Source organism: Chionomys nivalis, chromosome 23, assembly GCF_950005125.1.
Source record: "Chionomys nivalis chromosome 23, mChiNiv1.1, whole genome shotgun sequence".
Lineage (NCBI taxonomy): Eukaryota > Metazoa > Chordata > Mammalia > Rodentia > Cricetidae > Chionomys > Chionomys nivalis.
In genome coordinates this window covers 27941919-27960062 of record NC_080108.1, presented here as the reverse complement: position 1 = coordinate 27960062, position 18144 = coordinate 27941919, and the positions used below count along the sequence as shown (strand labels likewise).

At 42.4% G+C, this 18144-nt stretch overlaps 1 protein-coding gene across 1 annotated transcript; it reads right to left on the bottom strand.

Annotated features, from left to right (window-relative positions):
- Nucleotides 1–1643: 1643 nt before the first annotated feature.
- Nucleotides 1644–17899, bottom strand: Mphosph10 (M-phase phosphoprotein 10). Its single transcript, XM_057756250.1, has 11 exons — nucleotides 17778–17899; nucleotides 15482–16172; nucleotides 14738–14886; nucleotides 13337–13505; nucleotides 11752–11893; nucleotides 10319–10386; nucleotides 8353–8490; nucleotides 6208–6318; nucleotides 3663–3770; nucleotides 2211–2441; nucleotides 1644–1861 (listed from the first exon to the last, which is right to left on the bottom strand). The coding sequence occupies exons 1-11, from the start codon at nucleotides 17864–17866 to the stop codon at nucleotides 1712–1714; spliced, it is 2046 nt and encodes a 681-aa protein (XP_057612233.1). The 5' UTR covers nucleotides 17867–17899; the 3' UTR covers nucleotides 1644–1711.
- Between the last annotated feature and the right edge of the window lie 245 nt (nucleotides 17900–18144).

Sequence of the window (18144 nt, the reverse complement as noted above, 5' to 3'; positions counted from 1 at the left end):
AGGAGAGAAGCGACCTAGACATTGTTCTCTTACCTCCAGACCTGTGCGGCATCCTCAGAGTCCTTGACATTGCATACAATTAGCACCGTGGTAGAAAGGTTTTGGGAATAGGAACTGGAGATGGCTCAGAGGTTAACGGCACTTGCTGCTCTGGCAGAAGACCTGGGTTCAGTTTCAGGCAGCTCTACCAGGTGGCTCACAACTACCTGCAACTCCTGTTCCAGGGGAGCAATGCACATACAGACATGCAGGCACACACATACACACCAAGGCTCAGGGGAGGAGTCCCGCCCTTCTACCTAACCCAAGGACAAAGCAACAAAATGCCATTTTGACACCCACATCTCTCTCATCCGAACTGTTAAGAATTAAGTTCTCTATAAATCCCCCAGATTTAGTTTGTTGTAGCAGAACAAGCAGACTCAGCGAACCAGTATTTAATCTAAACCCACACAATCTAGTTCTCTCCGATGACGGCCGTGTTCGGCATTAATAAAGAACTCTAAACAGGATATTATTTCCCATTGGGTTTGATCGCTGCAGATGAAAATCAAATCTTAGGTCTCATTCTCTACCATCTGAATTAAGGCTGGTCATTTTTCCATCTAGTCATGACGTTATCAGTGAAAGGCTTTCTTCTGAGTGGGGATGTCTGATCAATGGACACCTGGTTGTCCCAGGGGCTCTGAAGACTGCCAGTCGGTATTCCAAGCTACATGAAGCCTGTTGCTTCTGGATTCCCCTCTAGATTGTATCTGTCCTCTTAGTATCTTACTATGAACTATAGCAGCTAACCTGTGCTCTTTGTCCAGGTATTAAGATTTTCCAAAGGGGAAAGATCTAAACCACATACATGAAAGTGCTGTTTTGTGAAGTAACAGACACAGTAGTGGAAGAAAATGAACTCAAAGGACTATGTGGACAGCTGGTTGAGAGGGATGTGACTGGCTCTGGGTGCTTGCTTCTCATAGCAGACAGGCAAAATGGTGAATCAGTGAAATCAGCTGGCGAGCACTAATGCAGGAAGGGCACTGGGAAGTTCAGGTGTGTTTCACACCCAGAGAAACCCAGACAGGCTTTCTATTTGTTTTATGTTTTAGGGGCTAGTGTGGTCTAACCTAGTCTCCAACTCACTTTTCAGTTAAGGAAAAATTTGAATTTCTGATTCCCTAGCCTTCATCTCCTGAGTGGCTGATTATGGAGAGGTTTCCCAAAGCATTGTGAAGTCTCAAGGAGTTCCCATCAAGCAAGATAGGTCTTTGCTGGCTATGTATGTACGTATGTATGTATGTACGTATGTATGTCACCTAATACAAGTCAGTATCATCTGAGAAAAAAAATAAAACAAAACAAACAAAAAAACAAAAAATGAAATCCACTCAATTAAGAAAATGGCTTTAAAGATTGGCCGTAGGGAAGTCTGTGAGACATTTCCTGGATTAATGATTGATGGAGGAGCCAGTCAACCACAGATGGTGCAACCCCTGAGTAACTAAGTGGTCATGAACAAAGCAAGCTCGGAAAGGCACAGAGAGCAAGCCCTCAGTGACAGACTGTAAGCTGTAAGATGAAAAGGCCCTCCTCCACAAGCTGCTTTGGTTATGGTCTTTATCAAAGCAATGGGAAGCAAACTGAGATAGGTCTCAAGAATTTTATTATAAAACAAAATAATGACAGAAACTTACAAATTTATATATTAAATTCAAATATATTACAGTTTTAATTTATGAACAGAAATGTCCTGTTTTTTCTTCTTTATCTTTCCTGGTTGTTTTGCATCATTAATCTGCATTTTTACTTGATCTTGCAATTTAGAAAAGAATGCCTGAGACGACTTTAAGGGCTTATCTTTTCGTTCATCCTGCAGTTAAAACAAAACAGAGATGTTACAAATCATGCTTCTGTAAGACAACGCAAAGCATACAGCACATTATGATCAGAACAATGACCAAATGCACAAATATGAAAAGCCACTACAAAAACAGTTGGCTACCTTAACATACATTCCATTATTACAACACCCTTGTACCTTAGGGAAAAGAGAGAAGGAAGAAAACTTGCTGACAGGCCTGCCATTGAACAGGTCTACAGAAAGCCTGAAGGGTGCTGAGGCCACTGCTGAGCAGTGTGCTTCAGAACCCAGAGGCAGCTCTGACACCCTAGCTGAGAAACAGCCCAACACATGCCAACAGGCGCCTGTCCATACTTACCTTTAACAAGGACACTTTGCCTGTTTTGGTCAACTGTTTCAGCTTCTCTTTAGCTGCTGCTCTGCTGGTCTTCCCAGGCTGGTCTGGGTTCCTCTTTTCAAGCAATTTTCTTCGCTTTTCCTTCTCCTTTATTTTCAAACGCTTCTGATATTTCTTTTTCCTCCGTTCTCGTTTCTTGTCTGTAGCTGTTTTCTCAGCAGTTGTTTTTACATCTCCAGCTTTATTTTTCTCCTATTAAAAATAAACCAAATAAACAAAAACCATCAATAAATGAAAACCCTAAACAACCACCATACTTGTTATCCATATCTAACATCTGCTGAGGGATGAGAAGATGAGCACACACAGTGGCCAATGGCTGCATGTCTGTGTGCTTGGTACCAAGGAGCTGTGGTAACTCTAAAGCCACACTTTGCTCTTTGCCAGAACTGACTCAGTAAGAATTCAGCCCCAAATGAACTCACAAAGGAAACACAGAGAGCCAGGCTCTCAAGCCCACAGTATTGGCCAACAGGTGCTCTCCAACATGGGTCAAAGGACATATCTGGTTCAGTCTTCGCTCTCAGCTGTGAATGGCAGCCCTTGGGTTTGGATGAGAGGGTCCTAGAGATCAATGAAGAGAGGAAGCAGGGAATCCTGACTCCAGTAAAAAGTGACATCCTCATTTCTCCGGAGCTGTTAGCTCATCACGCCAGGTTCTGACTGGCACAAGATGGCAGAGGTTCTGACAGAAGTGCTGGCTGTATATGTAACAAAGCAGAAGAGACAGAAGAGGACACCCAGAAGGCACGAATGTCCATGTGCAGGAGTCAGAGGATGTCAGCACCTGGAATATCCAAGGTGTTCCAGTGTTCAAATGGTCTGCTGGATTCTAGATGTCTGGTAAGCGATACACTGCACTTAATGATTATTATGGATAAAATCAGCATGGGGATGGGCTAATACTAAAGTATTACTGGATTTTCAAAGACTGAAACAGGCACTTTAAAACATTTGTAATACTTTCATGATGCCTGAATACACAAAATTAGTTTTTAAGCATTGCATAACTAATCACTCCTCTCACTATGTAAGCATCCATATTCACAGAGGATCAACTCTAGGACCCCACAGATACCCAAGTTCCAACATTCATACTTCCAAACACTTCAAATTGTGCGTGGATTGCATGAAGCCCTGGGACAATGAAAATACTACACACAAATAGCTGGTTGTAAAGTTTGCACGTGTTCAAAGCAGACTCAGTTTTCTTTGCTGAATATTTTCAACATGCAGTTGGCTGAATTCATGGATGAACAACTCAGTTATAGGGTATGAGGGGATATACCTAGAAATTACTGAGATACACAGGAATAAAACCTGAAACTCAAGGAAAGTCACATTAAACAAATGCAGATGTGGTTGCAATAAACTTCCTTGCAGTCGATAAACATTTCCACACTGGAGTCCTACCTTGATTTCCTCTGGGGCCAGGAGGGTCGCATCACTAACGCTCACTGGGGCTACTTCCTCCATGGTTATGGCTGGCAGATTCGACACCACTTTAATTTCAGGAACAGGCTAGAAAAGAGACAAGGCATTTAGTGGGGAGAAGAAAATGGAGCAAATGTCATCCAATAAGATCTTTATGGAGTTGGTCTCCGCTGCATGTGCTATGGCTGCTGGCTTGGTGTTTTGGGGGTTACTGACAGTGGGAGTGGAGCTGTCTCTGACTCTTCCACCTGCTCTTGGGACCCGTTCCTCCTACTGGGTTGCCTTGCCCAGACTTGACATGAGGATTCGTAACTAGTCTTACTGCATCTTGTTGTGTCATGTTTGGGTGATATCCCTGGGAGGAGTACCCTTTTCTGGGGAAGATGAAGGAGGGGGTGGATGTGGGGAAGAGGGAAAGTGCAGGGTGAACTGGGCGGAGTGGAAAGAGAAGCTGTGGTCAAGATGTACTGTATGAGAGAAGAATAAATAGAGCCGGGCGGTGGTGGCACACGCCTTTAATCCCAGAACTTGGGAGGCAGAAGCAGGAGGATCTCTGTGAGTTTGGGGCCAGCCTGGTCGATAAAAGCTAGTTCCAAAAAAGAATAAATTTTTCAAAAGAAACCACACGCTGAAAACAAAACACAAATCTGAAACATTTCTGTGCTAGCTGGAATGACAACCATGACAAGGGGCAGCAGCAAACCATTCCAAAAGCATTTACAGCTGCGTATGTGTACAACATTCTGCCAGTCAAATGCTGATGCACGTTACCTATTTGGACATTCTCAAAGAATCCCATCTACTTAATAAAATACATTGATTTGTTATCATCTTGCCTTTTGTTATGGAAAAATCTAAGCTCTCAAAAGAAATATGAAAAATGCTTATGAGACAAAAGTAAGATTACTTGATAAAATATTTAAGCTACTAGAAACTTATCTTTCTATATTAGCATGAAATGGTACTAAACTGTTTGTAAAAACTAAAATAATGTAGATGAGGGACAGTTAATGGCTCGATCTTGTGAGGGGCTGTATGGGTAGTCATAGTCAAGATAATAACATCCAAGTCACGTCCAGAGGACAATGTCCCAGGGAAATGTCGTAAGAGCAAACATACATGAGGAACAGGACAGGATCCTGGACTCTAAGCAAGAAGAAAATGTGGAATGTGGGAAGAAAAAAAAAAAAAAACCTTATCCAACTGGGCTACTGTTCAGATATTCACGAGAAATACTATGCTCTTCCACAATCAGAAAGAAACAGAAGCAATCTCAAACAATACAGCATAGATGCTGGTGAACAGTTCACATCTGTAGAGATAGTAGGTGAAATACAGACTCAGATATGCAAAAAGAAATATTAAAGAACCCTATAGCAGCCATTGGCATTCCTGAAGAGTAAAATGCAAAACAACAACAAAATCTTTTAAACCAAGGCAAAACAGAGGCTGGGGAAATGATTTAGTGGGTCAGGTGCTTGCTATAAAAGTGAGAGGATATGAATTCAAATCACCAGTTTCCATATAAAAAATGGACATATCTGCACGTGTCTGTTGAGTCCCGTGCTGGGGAAGTAGAGAGCAGAAGAATCTGGGAGCTCACTGACAAATCAGTCTATCTGAAATAGTGACCTTCAGATTTAATCAATGAAGAGGCCTTGTCTCAAAGACAGAGTGGAGAGCAATAGAGAAAGACGCCTGATGCTTCCCTTTGGTCTCTGCATGCTTCTGACATCTAGACCAGTCTTTAGTTGACATTCAAACACCTCCACAAGAGACACCAAAGGGGGTGGAGAGATGGCTCAGGGGTTAAGAGCATTGCCTGCTCTTCCAAAGGTCCTGAGTTCAATTCCCAGCAACCACATGGTGGCTCACAACCATCTGTAATGAGGTCTGGTGCCCTCTTCTGGCCTTCAGGCATACACGCAGAAAGAACATTGTATACATAATAAATAAATATTTAAAAAGTATGAATTTAAAAAAAAAAAGCCAAAAAGAGACACCAAAGGGCGACAGGTGTTTAACAGAACCACAGGTGGCTGTAAGTAGAGAGAGTATCAAGAAGTCAGGAGACCCCAGCCATCCCAGGAAAGGGGCTGAAGAAGTCTGGACTGGACAGAACACTAAGCAGTGCAGAGCACATGGGCCTAGTGTTAGTTCTGCCTCTCCCACATTCCAAGCTTCAGTTTGCTCATCTGCAAACTGGAAACAGTAACAAGAGCTTAGTGTTTGGGGCAATGAAAGTGATGTAAGCAAAGGACCTAATATGACTTGCAGCAGGCACCAATCAGTGTGAGGGTTAGACACCTTCACATAATCAAACACAACTGAGAGGGTCAGGAGAAGAGGAATCACTGAGGCTCAGAACTGAAGGTGACCACAGAGGGGCCTGCTGGAGATGGAGGTGAAACTACCTTACAGAAGCCCTGTTGTAACTTATAGGGAGTGTGTCCTGACACCAACAGAGCTCAGAGAGATGAAGTTCACACATGCTGCTTTTACACTGAATTGTCAATGCACATACCGGCTTGGGGATGAAGTGGAAGTTTGATAAGGCATCCAGTTTTAGGAAGAGAGAATCCATCATCTTCTGGATTTCTACATGCTCTGGATTTTCTTCTTCTTCAGTTTTTTGCTAAGTGAGTAAGGTCAATATTAGATGAAACAGTTTACAGTGTACCACAGATAAAACATTACAGGCAATGAGGGTGCTACTTTCTCAGAACCACAACTATGTAGCCGCATTCCACCCTGATGTGGTGCACACGCCTTTAATTCCAGCACTTGAGGAGCAGAGGCAGGCAGATCTCTGTGAGTTTGGGGTCAGACAGGGCTACATAGTGAGATCTTATTTCAAACAAAAATAAAAACAAAAAATCCCCAGCCAGGGAAGACAGTAATTTCCAACACTCAGGGAGCTTGTTCAAGACCAGCTTGGGTTACATAGTGTCACTTTGCTTTTAAAAAGAAGGAAAGGAGAAGAATGTGCCAGAAGCAAAATTACAGGTATTAGCACCACAATGGTGCCAATGCCTCACAAAGACCACAAGGGGTGCATGTTTCAGTACCGGTCACCTCTGACATTTAGAACTATCAGTTTAATCCCTTGGGTATTTTCTGCCAAGAGCTAAGCTACTCACAGTAGGATCATTAAATTTAAGAAAAATTAACAAATGTTGGTGAGGATGGGGAAATTTGAACCCTGGGGATTAGTGGCAGCAAAGTAAAATGAAGTAGCCATAACAGCAGCAAGCTTAGCAGCTCACAGAAGGTTAAAGAGAGATAGCATTTCCCTCCTAGACATAATAAGCCCAAGGACACTAAAGGAGATAAACATGCATGCACGTGCACAAATACACACACAAAGTAGGATTTGCTATATCCAGAAGGTGGAACAGTCTACATACTCATCAACTGAAGAAAGACTAAAGAAACTGTGGCACATATATAAATGGAATATTACCCAGCAATAAAATAGAAATAAAGTGCTGATATATGCTGTCAACATAAAGACATAATGCTAAATAAAAGTCACAAATTGTGTGACTTTATTTATACAAAATGTACAAAACAGGCAAATTCACAGAAGTAGGGTGTAAGACAGCAGAGATGGGGAGGAACAGGACGCTGCAGAGTGATAAGCAGGGTTCAGGGAACTACAAAGAAAACCATGGTTAAGTGCCTCTGAATTATTCACTTCCTTATTCTGGTTTTTCAAGACAGTGTCTCACTATGTAGCACAGAATCAACTCAAAATATGATCATCCTTCTTATAAGTCTGCTGAGTCCTGGAACTTTAGGAGTGCCCCATCAGGCTTGAAAAACTGTCAAAATGTTTTTTATGTTAAATGAATGTAATTTCTGCAAGATTTATTCAGATTAGTCACACTGATATGGAAACGACAGCCATTTAATTCTACAGAGTCAGGTAATTTTATATTTGGTCTTCTCCCAGCCCCAAATGGGCACTGTGAAAGGCTAAGATGCTCTTCTGCTTGCTTGTTTTTGTTCTTCATAATTAAGACAGAGGAGCAGAAGGCAGTGGGGGATAGGAGGGCAGGAGTAAGAAGTTAATGGCTGTCTGTGGCTGTGGCCCAGGTCAGATACATTGTGTCATTAGCGTTACTCCAGTAAGACCAGGTAGAGAAAAAAGTCTTCCCAGGATATGACCTTGTCCCGCTGTTTATCTAGGTTAAATTTAGAATTTAAGAAAAATAAAACAAAACAAATAAAAAGAGCCTAACGATCAAGATAATCTCATAAATATATAAAATATATCTATTACTTCAAATATCAAAGAAGTACGATTTTATTTTTTGTTTTTCGAGACAGGGTTTCTCTGTAGCTTTGGAGCCTGTCCTGGAACTTGCTCTTGTAGACCAGGCTGGTCTCGAACTCCCAGAGATCCGCCTGCCTCTGCCTCCCGAGTGCTGGGATTAAAGGCGTGCGCCACCACCGTCCGGCAGAAGTAGGATTTTAGAATTATAATACCTTATCATAATTGCTGGAAAATCAATAACTGTTATACAAATTGATTACCAGCCCTCTATTCCCAGCACATGCTGTTACACAGATATCTAGTTCTTAGATCAGGGTTGACCGAAGGTGTGGTTCTCCTCTGCCATTTCTTTAGTAGTCATAGCCCTGAGGGCCTTTGAGGTCACCTTACCTGGTTGAGTTTGATGTACTCCTGCTCATAAATCTCAGCAAGGCTCAGCTTACTCTTCTCATGGTCTAACGTCAGACGCTTCTTATATTCATATGCATCCTCTTTGGGCTTTTCTTTTCGTTCTACATCATCCCAAGCCTGAAATGCAAATACATTAATAGAATCCAAGATTTATTTCTATGTTCCGTAAGAATTACAGCAAAGACATTAATTTTCAACTTCTGGGGCTGGGGATACAGCTCAGATGGTAGAGGGCTTGTCTTGTGTGCATAGAGCCTTGGTTTCAATTCTCAGCCTCACAGAAACAGTGCCCACAATACCAGCACTTGAAAGACTGAGGCAGGAGAATTAAATGTTCAAGGTCATCTCAGGCTATGTAGTTAGTTCCAGGGCCATCTATGGGCACATGAAACCCTGTCTCAATAATTTTAAAAAGTGTTAATCTTGGAACTTGAGAGGCAGAGGTAGGTAGACCTGTGAGTTCTAAACAAGCCTGGCCTACACAGTATTCCAGGCCAGCTAATAAACAAAACAAAACAAAACAAAAAGTGATTTTTTTTTCCTAAGTGGCAAATAATAAAGCACGAGGAAGAGAGCAAAGAGGACATTAGTTCAAACATTCCTTCTCCCTGTATGCTAAAGTCAGTCTTCCTCTTAGTGACAACTTTAATTGCCTTGTAACCATTTGCTAGGAACTGAACCAGAGCCTCACATATGCCAAGCAAGAGTTCTACCAGAGCCACACCACCAGGCCTCAGATTTACTTTAGAGCCATTTTTTTCAGCCCACCTTACTATGTGATTGAATTAACCTAGTTTTTCTACTCTGTTCCAAATTTTCAGATACTCTCATATAGTATTCTCCTGCTCTTGCTCCTCCACTGTAGATACACTAAGGAAGTATCTCTAGTAAGACTAGTCACATACTTATAATGTCTGCTTTTTATTCTAAGCTGACAAAACCAGAACAACTCCCGAAAACTCTTTGCTGGGCCACTAACATCTGAAAAGATATACCCTTGATTTATTACAGCAGATACTGTGCCGAGATGGAGGAAGGGTCATGGGTATGACCAAAGCAAGCCGGATGCCCATCATCACTGCAGTCCGCAGAATCGATAAGGCAGAAGGCCGACCCACCAGAGCAAATGCGTTCTGATGGAGCAAACCCAGTACACAAGGCGCTGGGCCCACCACCATTTGTATATGGACTGATTCTCACAGTGGATCTCTTGTGAAGCTGTAAACACTCTCCCTTGGTGCAAGATTCAGTGGAGGATGGACTGGACACAACTCTTTCCCATGTACTGGTATACTGGGTCATGCCCCCCTCTCTGTGGGATTTCCAGTGGGAAATTTAAGTCACATAGTCGATAACCTTGGTTCCCACAGTCTAATCTCCACTTTGTTCCCTGAGATACATTAGAAGCTCCCTCCCTGCAACTATCTTCCATTTGGCAAGACATGCAGTCAGGAAAGGAGTCTTTCATATAGATCACATTGGAACCTCCAAAGATAGGGATGTCCAAGCTCAGAGAATTGCCTTTGTTTGCTTGTATATATAAACCGCAAACTTTACAGACTAGGAGAACAGCAGGACAGTACATAGCGGAGAGTTCATCTTCTCCCTCAGAACTAAGTCCCATGCTTGCTGTGAGTCTTCTTTTGAACCCTGAGGGGAAACTGAGGCTGGCACTCAGAGGTCCCCAATACATCATAAGCCCTATTACCCATCCAGTCAACAAGATTCAGAACAGATGATACTGACAGTGGCTCTGGTCACTGTTCCCATCAGACACATTACTTTCTTGGGTATGAGCAAAGAGTTATGCCCTACAGAGAAGGTAAAAATACCTGTTTCCAGTCTCAGTGCTTTAAAGTCAAGAGGATCAAATAAAAATTAAGAAAGCATTATTTCTAAATAATACAGTGAGGATTGAATTAAAATCCACTCCATTCTTACTGACCTGATCTCGTATCCTCTGTTTAATGATATCTTCTAGATGGAGGGTGGTTTCCTCTGTGATTACAGGGGCTAAAAGAAACATAATGTGTTTGTTAGATAAAGACACATCAGACTAGGGATTCTCAAATACGTGTTGGACCCACAACATAAGCCACACCTGGGAACTTACAAAACATCCAAATTCTTAGGTCAACCCTACACCTTCTAAATCAGACACTGGAGAATTTCTTATACTGTTCTGTTTCTAGGCCTGCACCCTGTCACAGTTCACTGAGTTGTCCACAATTACACTGTAAACCTTGGCTATCAAATCCTTTTTAGCACCCATTCAGTTCCAAGCGTGGTGTGGTGGTGCCTCTGAGTTAAAGGCCAGTCTGGTCTACAAAGTGAGTTCCAAGATGGTCAGAGCTATGCAGAAAATATTTGTTAATAAAAAAAAAAAAAAAAAAAAAAAAAAAAGTTGAACTGCAGAACACCCTCCCTCCATTCCCCATCTCTCCGTGTGTGTGTTGTGTGTGTGTGTTTGAGACAGGATCTCATACAGCCCAGGATAGCCTCAAACTTCCTAAGTAACCTGAGGATGACTTTGAACTTCTGATCCTTTTGCCTCTCCCTCTCAAGTGCTAAGATAGGCCGCCATGCCTGGTTTCTGCAATTCAAGGAATCACATCCATGAGTTCAAGCATTCCACCAACTGAGTTATATCTGTAACTTGAATGGATATGGTAAATGACAACATTTCCATCCCAATGCCCTGGGATACCCTCCTTAGCAGTTAAGTGCCAAGATATTGGCAGCTGTGCTTCTGTGTGAGTAGATACATGTGCACACTGGCTTATGTGTCATGTGTAGGTCAGAGGTCAATGCTGGGTACCTTGCTTAAATGCCCTCCACCTTATTTTCTGAGACAGGGTGTCTGCTGAACCTATAGACATTAATTCCACAAGTAATCTCAGCAATCTCCAGCCATTCTCCCATCTCTGCCTCCTCGGTGCTAAGATTACAGGATCCCAACTTGGGTCCACGTATTTGCACAGCAAGTACTTTACCAACTGAGCCATTTCCCCAGCCCCTGACAATTACTTTTTAATGATGGGAGAGGGGCACACACTAGAGACTTAAGGCAAAAACTGCAAACTGTTACCAACTGGGGAATTCAGCTAAAGGGCATACTATCCACTTTTCGTTTTTTTTTTTTTTTTTTTCGAGACAGGGTTTCTCTGTAGCTTTGGTGCCCATCCTGGAACTAGCTCTTGTAGACCAGGCTGGCCTTGAACTCCCAGAGATCCGCCTGCCTCTGCCTCCCGAGTGCTGGGATTAAAGGCGTGCGCCACCACCGCCCGGCTCTACTTTACTTTTTTGTATGGTTGCAAATTTTTAAAACAGAAAGCAGGGAGAAAACAAACATTATTCAACATCTTTCAGGCACCATACCCATCCTGACAGCATGGTCAAAGTGGAGCGTCTCTTCCAGCAGGCTGTTCTCTGGCCGCTTCTGCGCTGTCACTTCCCCTTGAAGCTGCCAGGGCTTTTTTCCCAACAACTCTTTTTCCAAAGATGCGATTTTCTCATTCATCTAGAAAATAAGACGGGTTATTTTGAAATGTGTACTTACTAATGTACCAAGCTCCCCAGAAGCACTGGGTCTATTTGTGGGCTCCGTTCTATTCAAGTCACTAGCACGCTTAAGTATCACGACATCCTAACATGATTAGTCCGGAAAATCACTTTGATGGAGCCTGGCTCATCTCTGCCCTGTAACAGACCATTTTAGAGACACTAGCAGACACAAGGCCTGTTTTATCTTAGAGGCCTTCTGTTTCCCCACTTCCCTTCTGCTCAATTCTTAGTTGAGTCCAGGGTCCTTGGTAAGAAACAACGCTTGCACTTCAGCCTCCCTAGCTTTTGCTTTTGTTACCACACTGACAAGTCTAATAGAGATAGCAGGTAACAGTGAGGATGGTAACAGTGGACATTTTGTCTTGTTCTTGCTAAACTGATGTTTCTAGAATCTGGCCAAAAACCATGGTGAGAGTTTTGGACTTGATGTATTTGCAGTTCCCTGAATCACAAAAAGGAATAAAATACGGTTAACTCCTTGACATCCCTGGAGCTTGCTGACCTTACACTGAATTAAAAGCTCGAGGCCCACCTGACTGCGGCACTGTTCTCACCGCACTCTTGTGGGCTCAGCATCACAACCAAGAAAGAGGCTAACGTCAATGTGGATGTTTACATGTTGAGTCGGATACAGTTAGTCCTGTTTATACATTCTGCTTTACTTCTTATATATGGCTGTCAGCCAAACATTACATTATTTACTTCTTGAAGGTTTGTGTAATTCCTCAATGAAACCAAATAGTTTTGGGGGGTGGGGAGAAGAGTGAGGTGGAAAGACATTAGGGTAATAACTCACAAAGTTATTCTAGACTTTCTATCTCTTCTAGGGACACAGTGACAACCCTGAGCTTAATTCAAATTGCCTTTGAAAAATAATCCCTTAGGTAGTCTTGATATTTCGTTTTAAGATGAGTAAGTGACAGAAGCAAAGGACAATAACAAGCTAAAAGTACTAAAATCATCTGTCTGGCACTCATTTAAGAGACACACCTCCTCCAGCAGCTGACACAGCTAAAGGAGGGTCACAGGATGACTAAGCGGAAGCGTACCCGACACAAAAATAGGCACAGAGAAAAAGATTTTACAAATCTGGTTCCAAATGAAGGCTACAGGCTAGGAAATGGAAGCACTAACTTATACAAATTATAAGACGATTTTCATGTGGATGAGAGAGGGCAGACTACATATCCTAGGCAGATCGAATGCTCACTGTGTAGCCCAGGTTGTCCTTGAACTCAACACAATCCTCCTACTTCAGTCTCCCAAGTGCTGGATTTCCAGGAATGCACAATACTTAGTTTACGTGATCTTTAGGGAGCAAGGACTTTGCTTTTAAAAGAGCAGGTTGGTTAATGAGGTTTCACATTTTTGAACATATAACAGAAGTCCTAATAATTACCTTCTCCTGTCTCTTCTCAAAAGAGGATTTGACTTCGTCAGATTCTTGCTTTACAGCTAAGGGACTCGTATCTTCAGCGTCATCCTCTGGCAAAGCAAAGGTCACTCTTTTCAAACCTTCTTTATGCTGCTCACCATCCTCACCTTCTTCCAGGTCACTATCTTCATCCCTACAATACCAAAATGCTTATCAAAGAGGAAACACTACAAGCCTGTAAGAATACAAAGATATTATTCCAATTATAAAGTACTTTTTAATACCCAGTGTCATTCAACATTCAGAACTTCCAGGGTCGTTAAGGAACAAAAGGAATTCTAATTTTTTTAAATTTTATTATTATTTTGTATGCATGACATGTGTGGGCAATATGTGTACCAAAGCATATATGTTAAGGTCAAGAGAAAAACATTTTTGGGTTTAGGGGATCAAACTTAGGTTACCAGGCTTGCATGGCAAGTGCTTTTATCTACTAAGTCATCAACTACCTGACCCAAAAGGAAGAGATTCTTTTATTTATTTATTCATTCATTCATTTATAGGTAGGGTCTATCTCTCTCTCTCTCTCTCATTCATTCATTCATTCATTCATTCATTTATAGGTAGGGTCTATCTCTATGTAGCCCTGTCTTTGAACTCCCTTGGTAGACTAGGCTAGCCTAAAACTCACAGAGATCCACCTGTCTCTGCCTCCCAAGGGCTGTGGTTAAAGGCGTGCGCCACTACAAACCTGGTCAAGGAAGAGATCTTTAGGTGAAATGCTTGCTATGTAGAAACAGAGTAGAAAGCACTAATACATCAAATACATAACTCATCAACCCATGATACAAAATGCTTATTTAAACATTAGGAGCTGGAGAGATGGTTAAGAACACTGGCAGCTCTTCCAGAGGACATGGGTTCGATTCCCAGCACCCACACATGGCTCACAACTGTCTGGTGGCTTGGTATCTCCAGTCCCAGGAGATCTGACACCATCTTCTGGCCTTTGCAGGCACCAAACACAGTGAGCAGACATACAAGTAAACCAAAAAAACATACAGATAAAATAAACTTTAAAAAAACAATGTGCCAGGTGGTAGTGGCAACGCCTTTAATCCCAGCACTAGGGAGGCAGAGACAGGCGGAGCTCTCCATTTCTAGGCTAGCCTGGTCTACAGAGTGAGTTCCAGACAGCCAGGGCTACTGGCTCAAAACCCAATTGCCACGTCCTTACTCACAACATAAAAGGCTGACTGCTCTGCTGGTGCAAATTAAATAATCACCAATATCCCTTGAAATCCAGACACATGTTTCTAGCTGTCTGACAGATATTTAGAGTCTGACTTCTGTGTTGTACTTGACAACTCTGAGTACATATTTTACATCTCCACTTACAAACTACCAAGAGTTTGAAATGCTCACGTTTCTGAAAGGCTCTCCTCTGCATCCTCGGCAAATTCTTCCTCCTTGTTTGAACCCAGCTCATCATCAACAACACTAGCAATGTCATCATCACTTTCAACTGGATCGAAGAAATCTTTGTATTTCAGATTTCTGGAACTTTTATTTGACTAAAAGAAAGATTTTTGAAAAATTTAAAGATAGAAAATTGTAAAAAAAAATAAACAAAACACTCGTGCCTATGCATATTATACACACATAAAAATTCCTTTCTAACTTTAATATCACTCCAGCCAAAAACAGCTATTAGGGAAACTAGCAACTAGTTAACTACCTTAAAGGACAACTGAAGCACAGCACACACTGGAACTTAAAAGACATAAAATAAGAGCACACTATTCCATCTCAAAATTTCTAATTACCATTATTTAAAAAAAAAAAAAAAAAACACCCTCCAAATAGATAATTGTTAAAAGCCCCTTGCATCCATATCTTCCTTTTTTATATTTAGTTGGGTGTGTGTGTGTAGGAGTGTTTTTCGAGGCAGGGTCTCATCACTTAGCCCAGGCTGGCTTTGAGCACATAATTTTCCTGCCTCAGTGTCCCACTTAAAATGTTTACGCTCCTGCACCACTGGCTCAGCTTTTACATTTATTTAATCTCTTCAATACTTCACTTGTGCTCTAAGGAATTTTGAGGCACATTAAATCTCTACTCAGGAAAACATGACATCTAACTTAAAAGTTTCTTTTCCTAAAACCTTACCTTAATCTTCTGATGTCCAAACAGCCCTCCCTCATCTTCATCTGAATCAATGTCTTCAAAAAAGTCAATATCTTCCTCCTCCTCTTCACCATCAGGTCTCCTTTCCTCTTCTTTTTCTACTTTTTCTAAAAAGTTCTCCATTTCAGACAGTTTGAAGAATTTATCATCCACTACAGACTTTTCTCTTGGTTTTCCGGATGGTTTGATTTGCATCTTGGTCTGCTGTTCCAGTTTGCTAATATCAAAGTCCAGGTCGGAATCCTCATCACTGAAAACGGGACTTTCCCTTGGGTCGGGTCTGCCTTGGGCTCTCTCCCCTGCTTTAGGAACATTACCACCCACGTCTGACAGCTGCTCCTCCTCCACATCAGTCTCTCGGTTCTCCTGGCTCTCAGCCTCCAGCTCTAAGGCACCCTCCTCACCCTCCTGGTCGTCACCCTCCTGGTCGTCACCCTCTGGGAGAAGGCTGAGGTCTTCATCCTCGATTGTCTCACTAACCGCATTCTGGAAGTATTGTAAGATTGGTTCGTTTTGCAGTTCTAGTTGTTGCCAAATCTGCTCATCATCAAAACTGTTTATCTCAAGTTTCTGCAAAGGACTTCCAGAGATCCGGCCATTCTCTAAGATTTTATTAAAATCATAGAGAACTTTCGTTAAAGAGGTGAAGTTTGATGCCAGTCCATTTTGAATCCTATCGGGAAAGGAATTAAGTAAGATTATACACAGTGATATCAAGCATTCCTAAATAAAAAACAAAAAGCATACCTTATTTACAGAATAAAATGTAAATGAAGCATTAATTTTAAGTAAAGACCCTCGCTCCCAACAGTGTGTATCTTGCTGATGGACCAGAGTATCTGACTTGGCTGTACAGATTGTAGGCTGGACAATCACTACTCATCTATCTGCCTGGAGATACCTACTAAGTCAGCCTCAAATTCTCAAACCTGATACGGGGTGGTAATGGCACAGACCTTTAACCCCAGAACTCAGAAGGCAGAGGCAGACAGTCTCTCTGAGCTCCAGGATAGTCAAGATTACACAGAGAAGCCTGTCTCCAAAAACAAAACAAAACAAATTCTCAAACCTGCCACATAACACTTTTTATTACTCATTTGACAAGTGATTAGTATCTGGCTATAAATTTGGGGACATTTCTCTAAGGATAGGACACCTGAAATGAGATCTACAGATTGATACTGACAGGTAAAAGAGATTACATAGTATAAAGATCTGGAAACATGTATTCTGGTTATAAGAAACAGCTTGAAAAAAATACCTTGAAAAAGATGAGTTCAGGCAGTGTGAAGAACAGCAAGACCCAGACAGCTATAATGTGATTAAGGAAGCAGAGTATGAGCCTGAGATTATGGACGCTGGGGGACCAGAACCCAAACCACGCCGGGAGTCAGAGATAAGAACTTGTCATTTTAACACCGAAAGCTGGAAGCGGAAGGACAAAATGACAATTTGCTATTTGGAAAGAAAAATAATAATGGTAGATTTGTGAGGAAGCTTAAGCAGCTTCCAAAAGAGTGACAGAGATTGATGTTGGAGTCACAACAGTGAGTATGGCAATTAGGAATCAAAGTCTAAATAGAATTAGATAGGATGAACCAGACAGAGAAAGCACAGGAAATAAGAGAAAAATGATGACACCAAGGAAGAGACTAGCTGACTAGGAACAAATAGCACAGCCATTTACTGAGGCAGGAAAGGTAAGCCTAGTAGTGGAAATGGGGAAATGACTTCAGGAGAGAGAAGAGTATAGGCGGAAGGGGAAGCTCTTTTTTGGACTCAGTGAATTTGCGATGCTAAAGAGTATGGATTTGGCAATAGAAATCTGAGTCATAATTTTACAGGCTTTAATCGAAGTGCTAGGAAGAAAGACAGAAGTCTACCCTAATTTTCAAACTCAGTCGTGAAAGTGCACAATGGACAAGCATTGTACAAGCACGTACTTCTGATAAAGCTTAGTGAGTGGCAAGCGGTGGGTATCTCGAAGACATACATTCAGAAGTGCAATCGGCACGGAATAAGGTAACATGTGTCAAAAGTCTCTCTGGACGCTAATAAAGGCGCTTCGTTTTATTTTAGTAGCATACAACTAGGAGATATGCACTGGACAGCTTTCACTGAGAAAACTCCTACAGGCCAAGACAGCAAAAACTGTCTGAAATTGGGGTTAAGCGACCTGTATGTACTTCCACTCCTGTGTTTTCGAAGTTGCCGAACGCCTGCCCGCCCGGCATCCCTGCGATACGGGTCGCCCTCCCAGGCCTGGATCTGTACTTACGTAAGGAAACACTCGGGTCGGCTGGTGGCTTTCTTGACTTCCCTCAGACACCGTTCCAGGGTCTGGCGACGGGTCACGCGAGGCGCCATAGCTGTGAACTACAGCTCCACGCGAGGGCCGAGAGCAGCCGGAAGCCGTACGACAAACATGCGCCTTCCGCAACCATAAGCTCAGAGCCAAAGGTTCCGCGACGCACAGGTTCCGTCCCTAAACCCAGACGGTGGCTATAGCGGCGAGCACCTTCTACTGGGCATGCGACAACCGAAAAGATCTATTGGTCGTCTCAAGCGCCTTGGTGTTGTGACCCCGCCCCTGGCCTTACGCCCCGCCCCGTCCTGTTTCCCCGCCCACTTCGGCTTTAGGCACG

Bases quoted from the DNA above. Each gene is read 5' to 3' on its own strand.
- Mphosph10 (XM_057756250.1), bottom strand. From the start codon at position 17,866: ATGGCGCCTCGCGTGACCCGTCGCCAGACCCTGGAACGGTGTCTGAGG. The intron at 2,442-3,662 runs GTAGGACTCCAG...TATTTTTAATAG, and splicing joins TGGCCCCAGAGGAAATCAAG to GAGAAAAATAAAGCTGGAGA. The intron at 1,862-2,210 runs GTAAGTATGGAC...TTTTAACTGCAG, and splicing joins GCAAAGTGTCCTTGTTAAAG to GATGAACGAAAAGATAAGCC.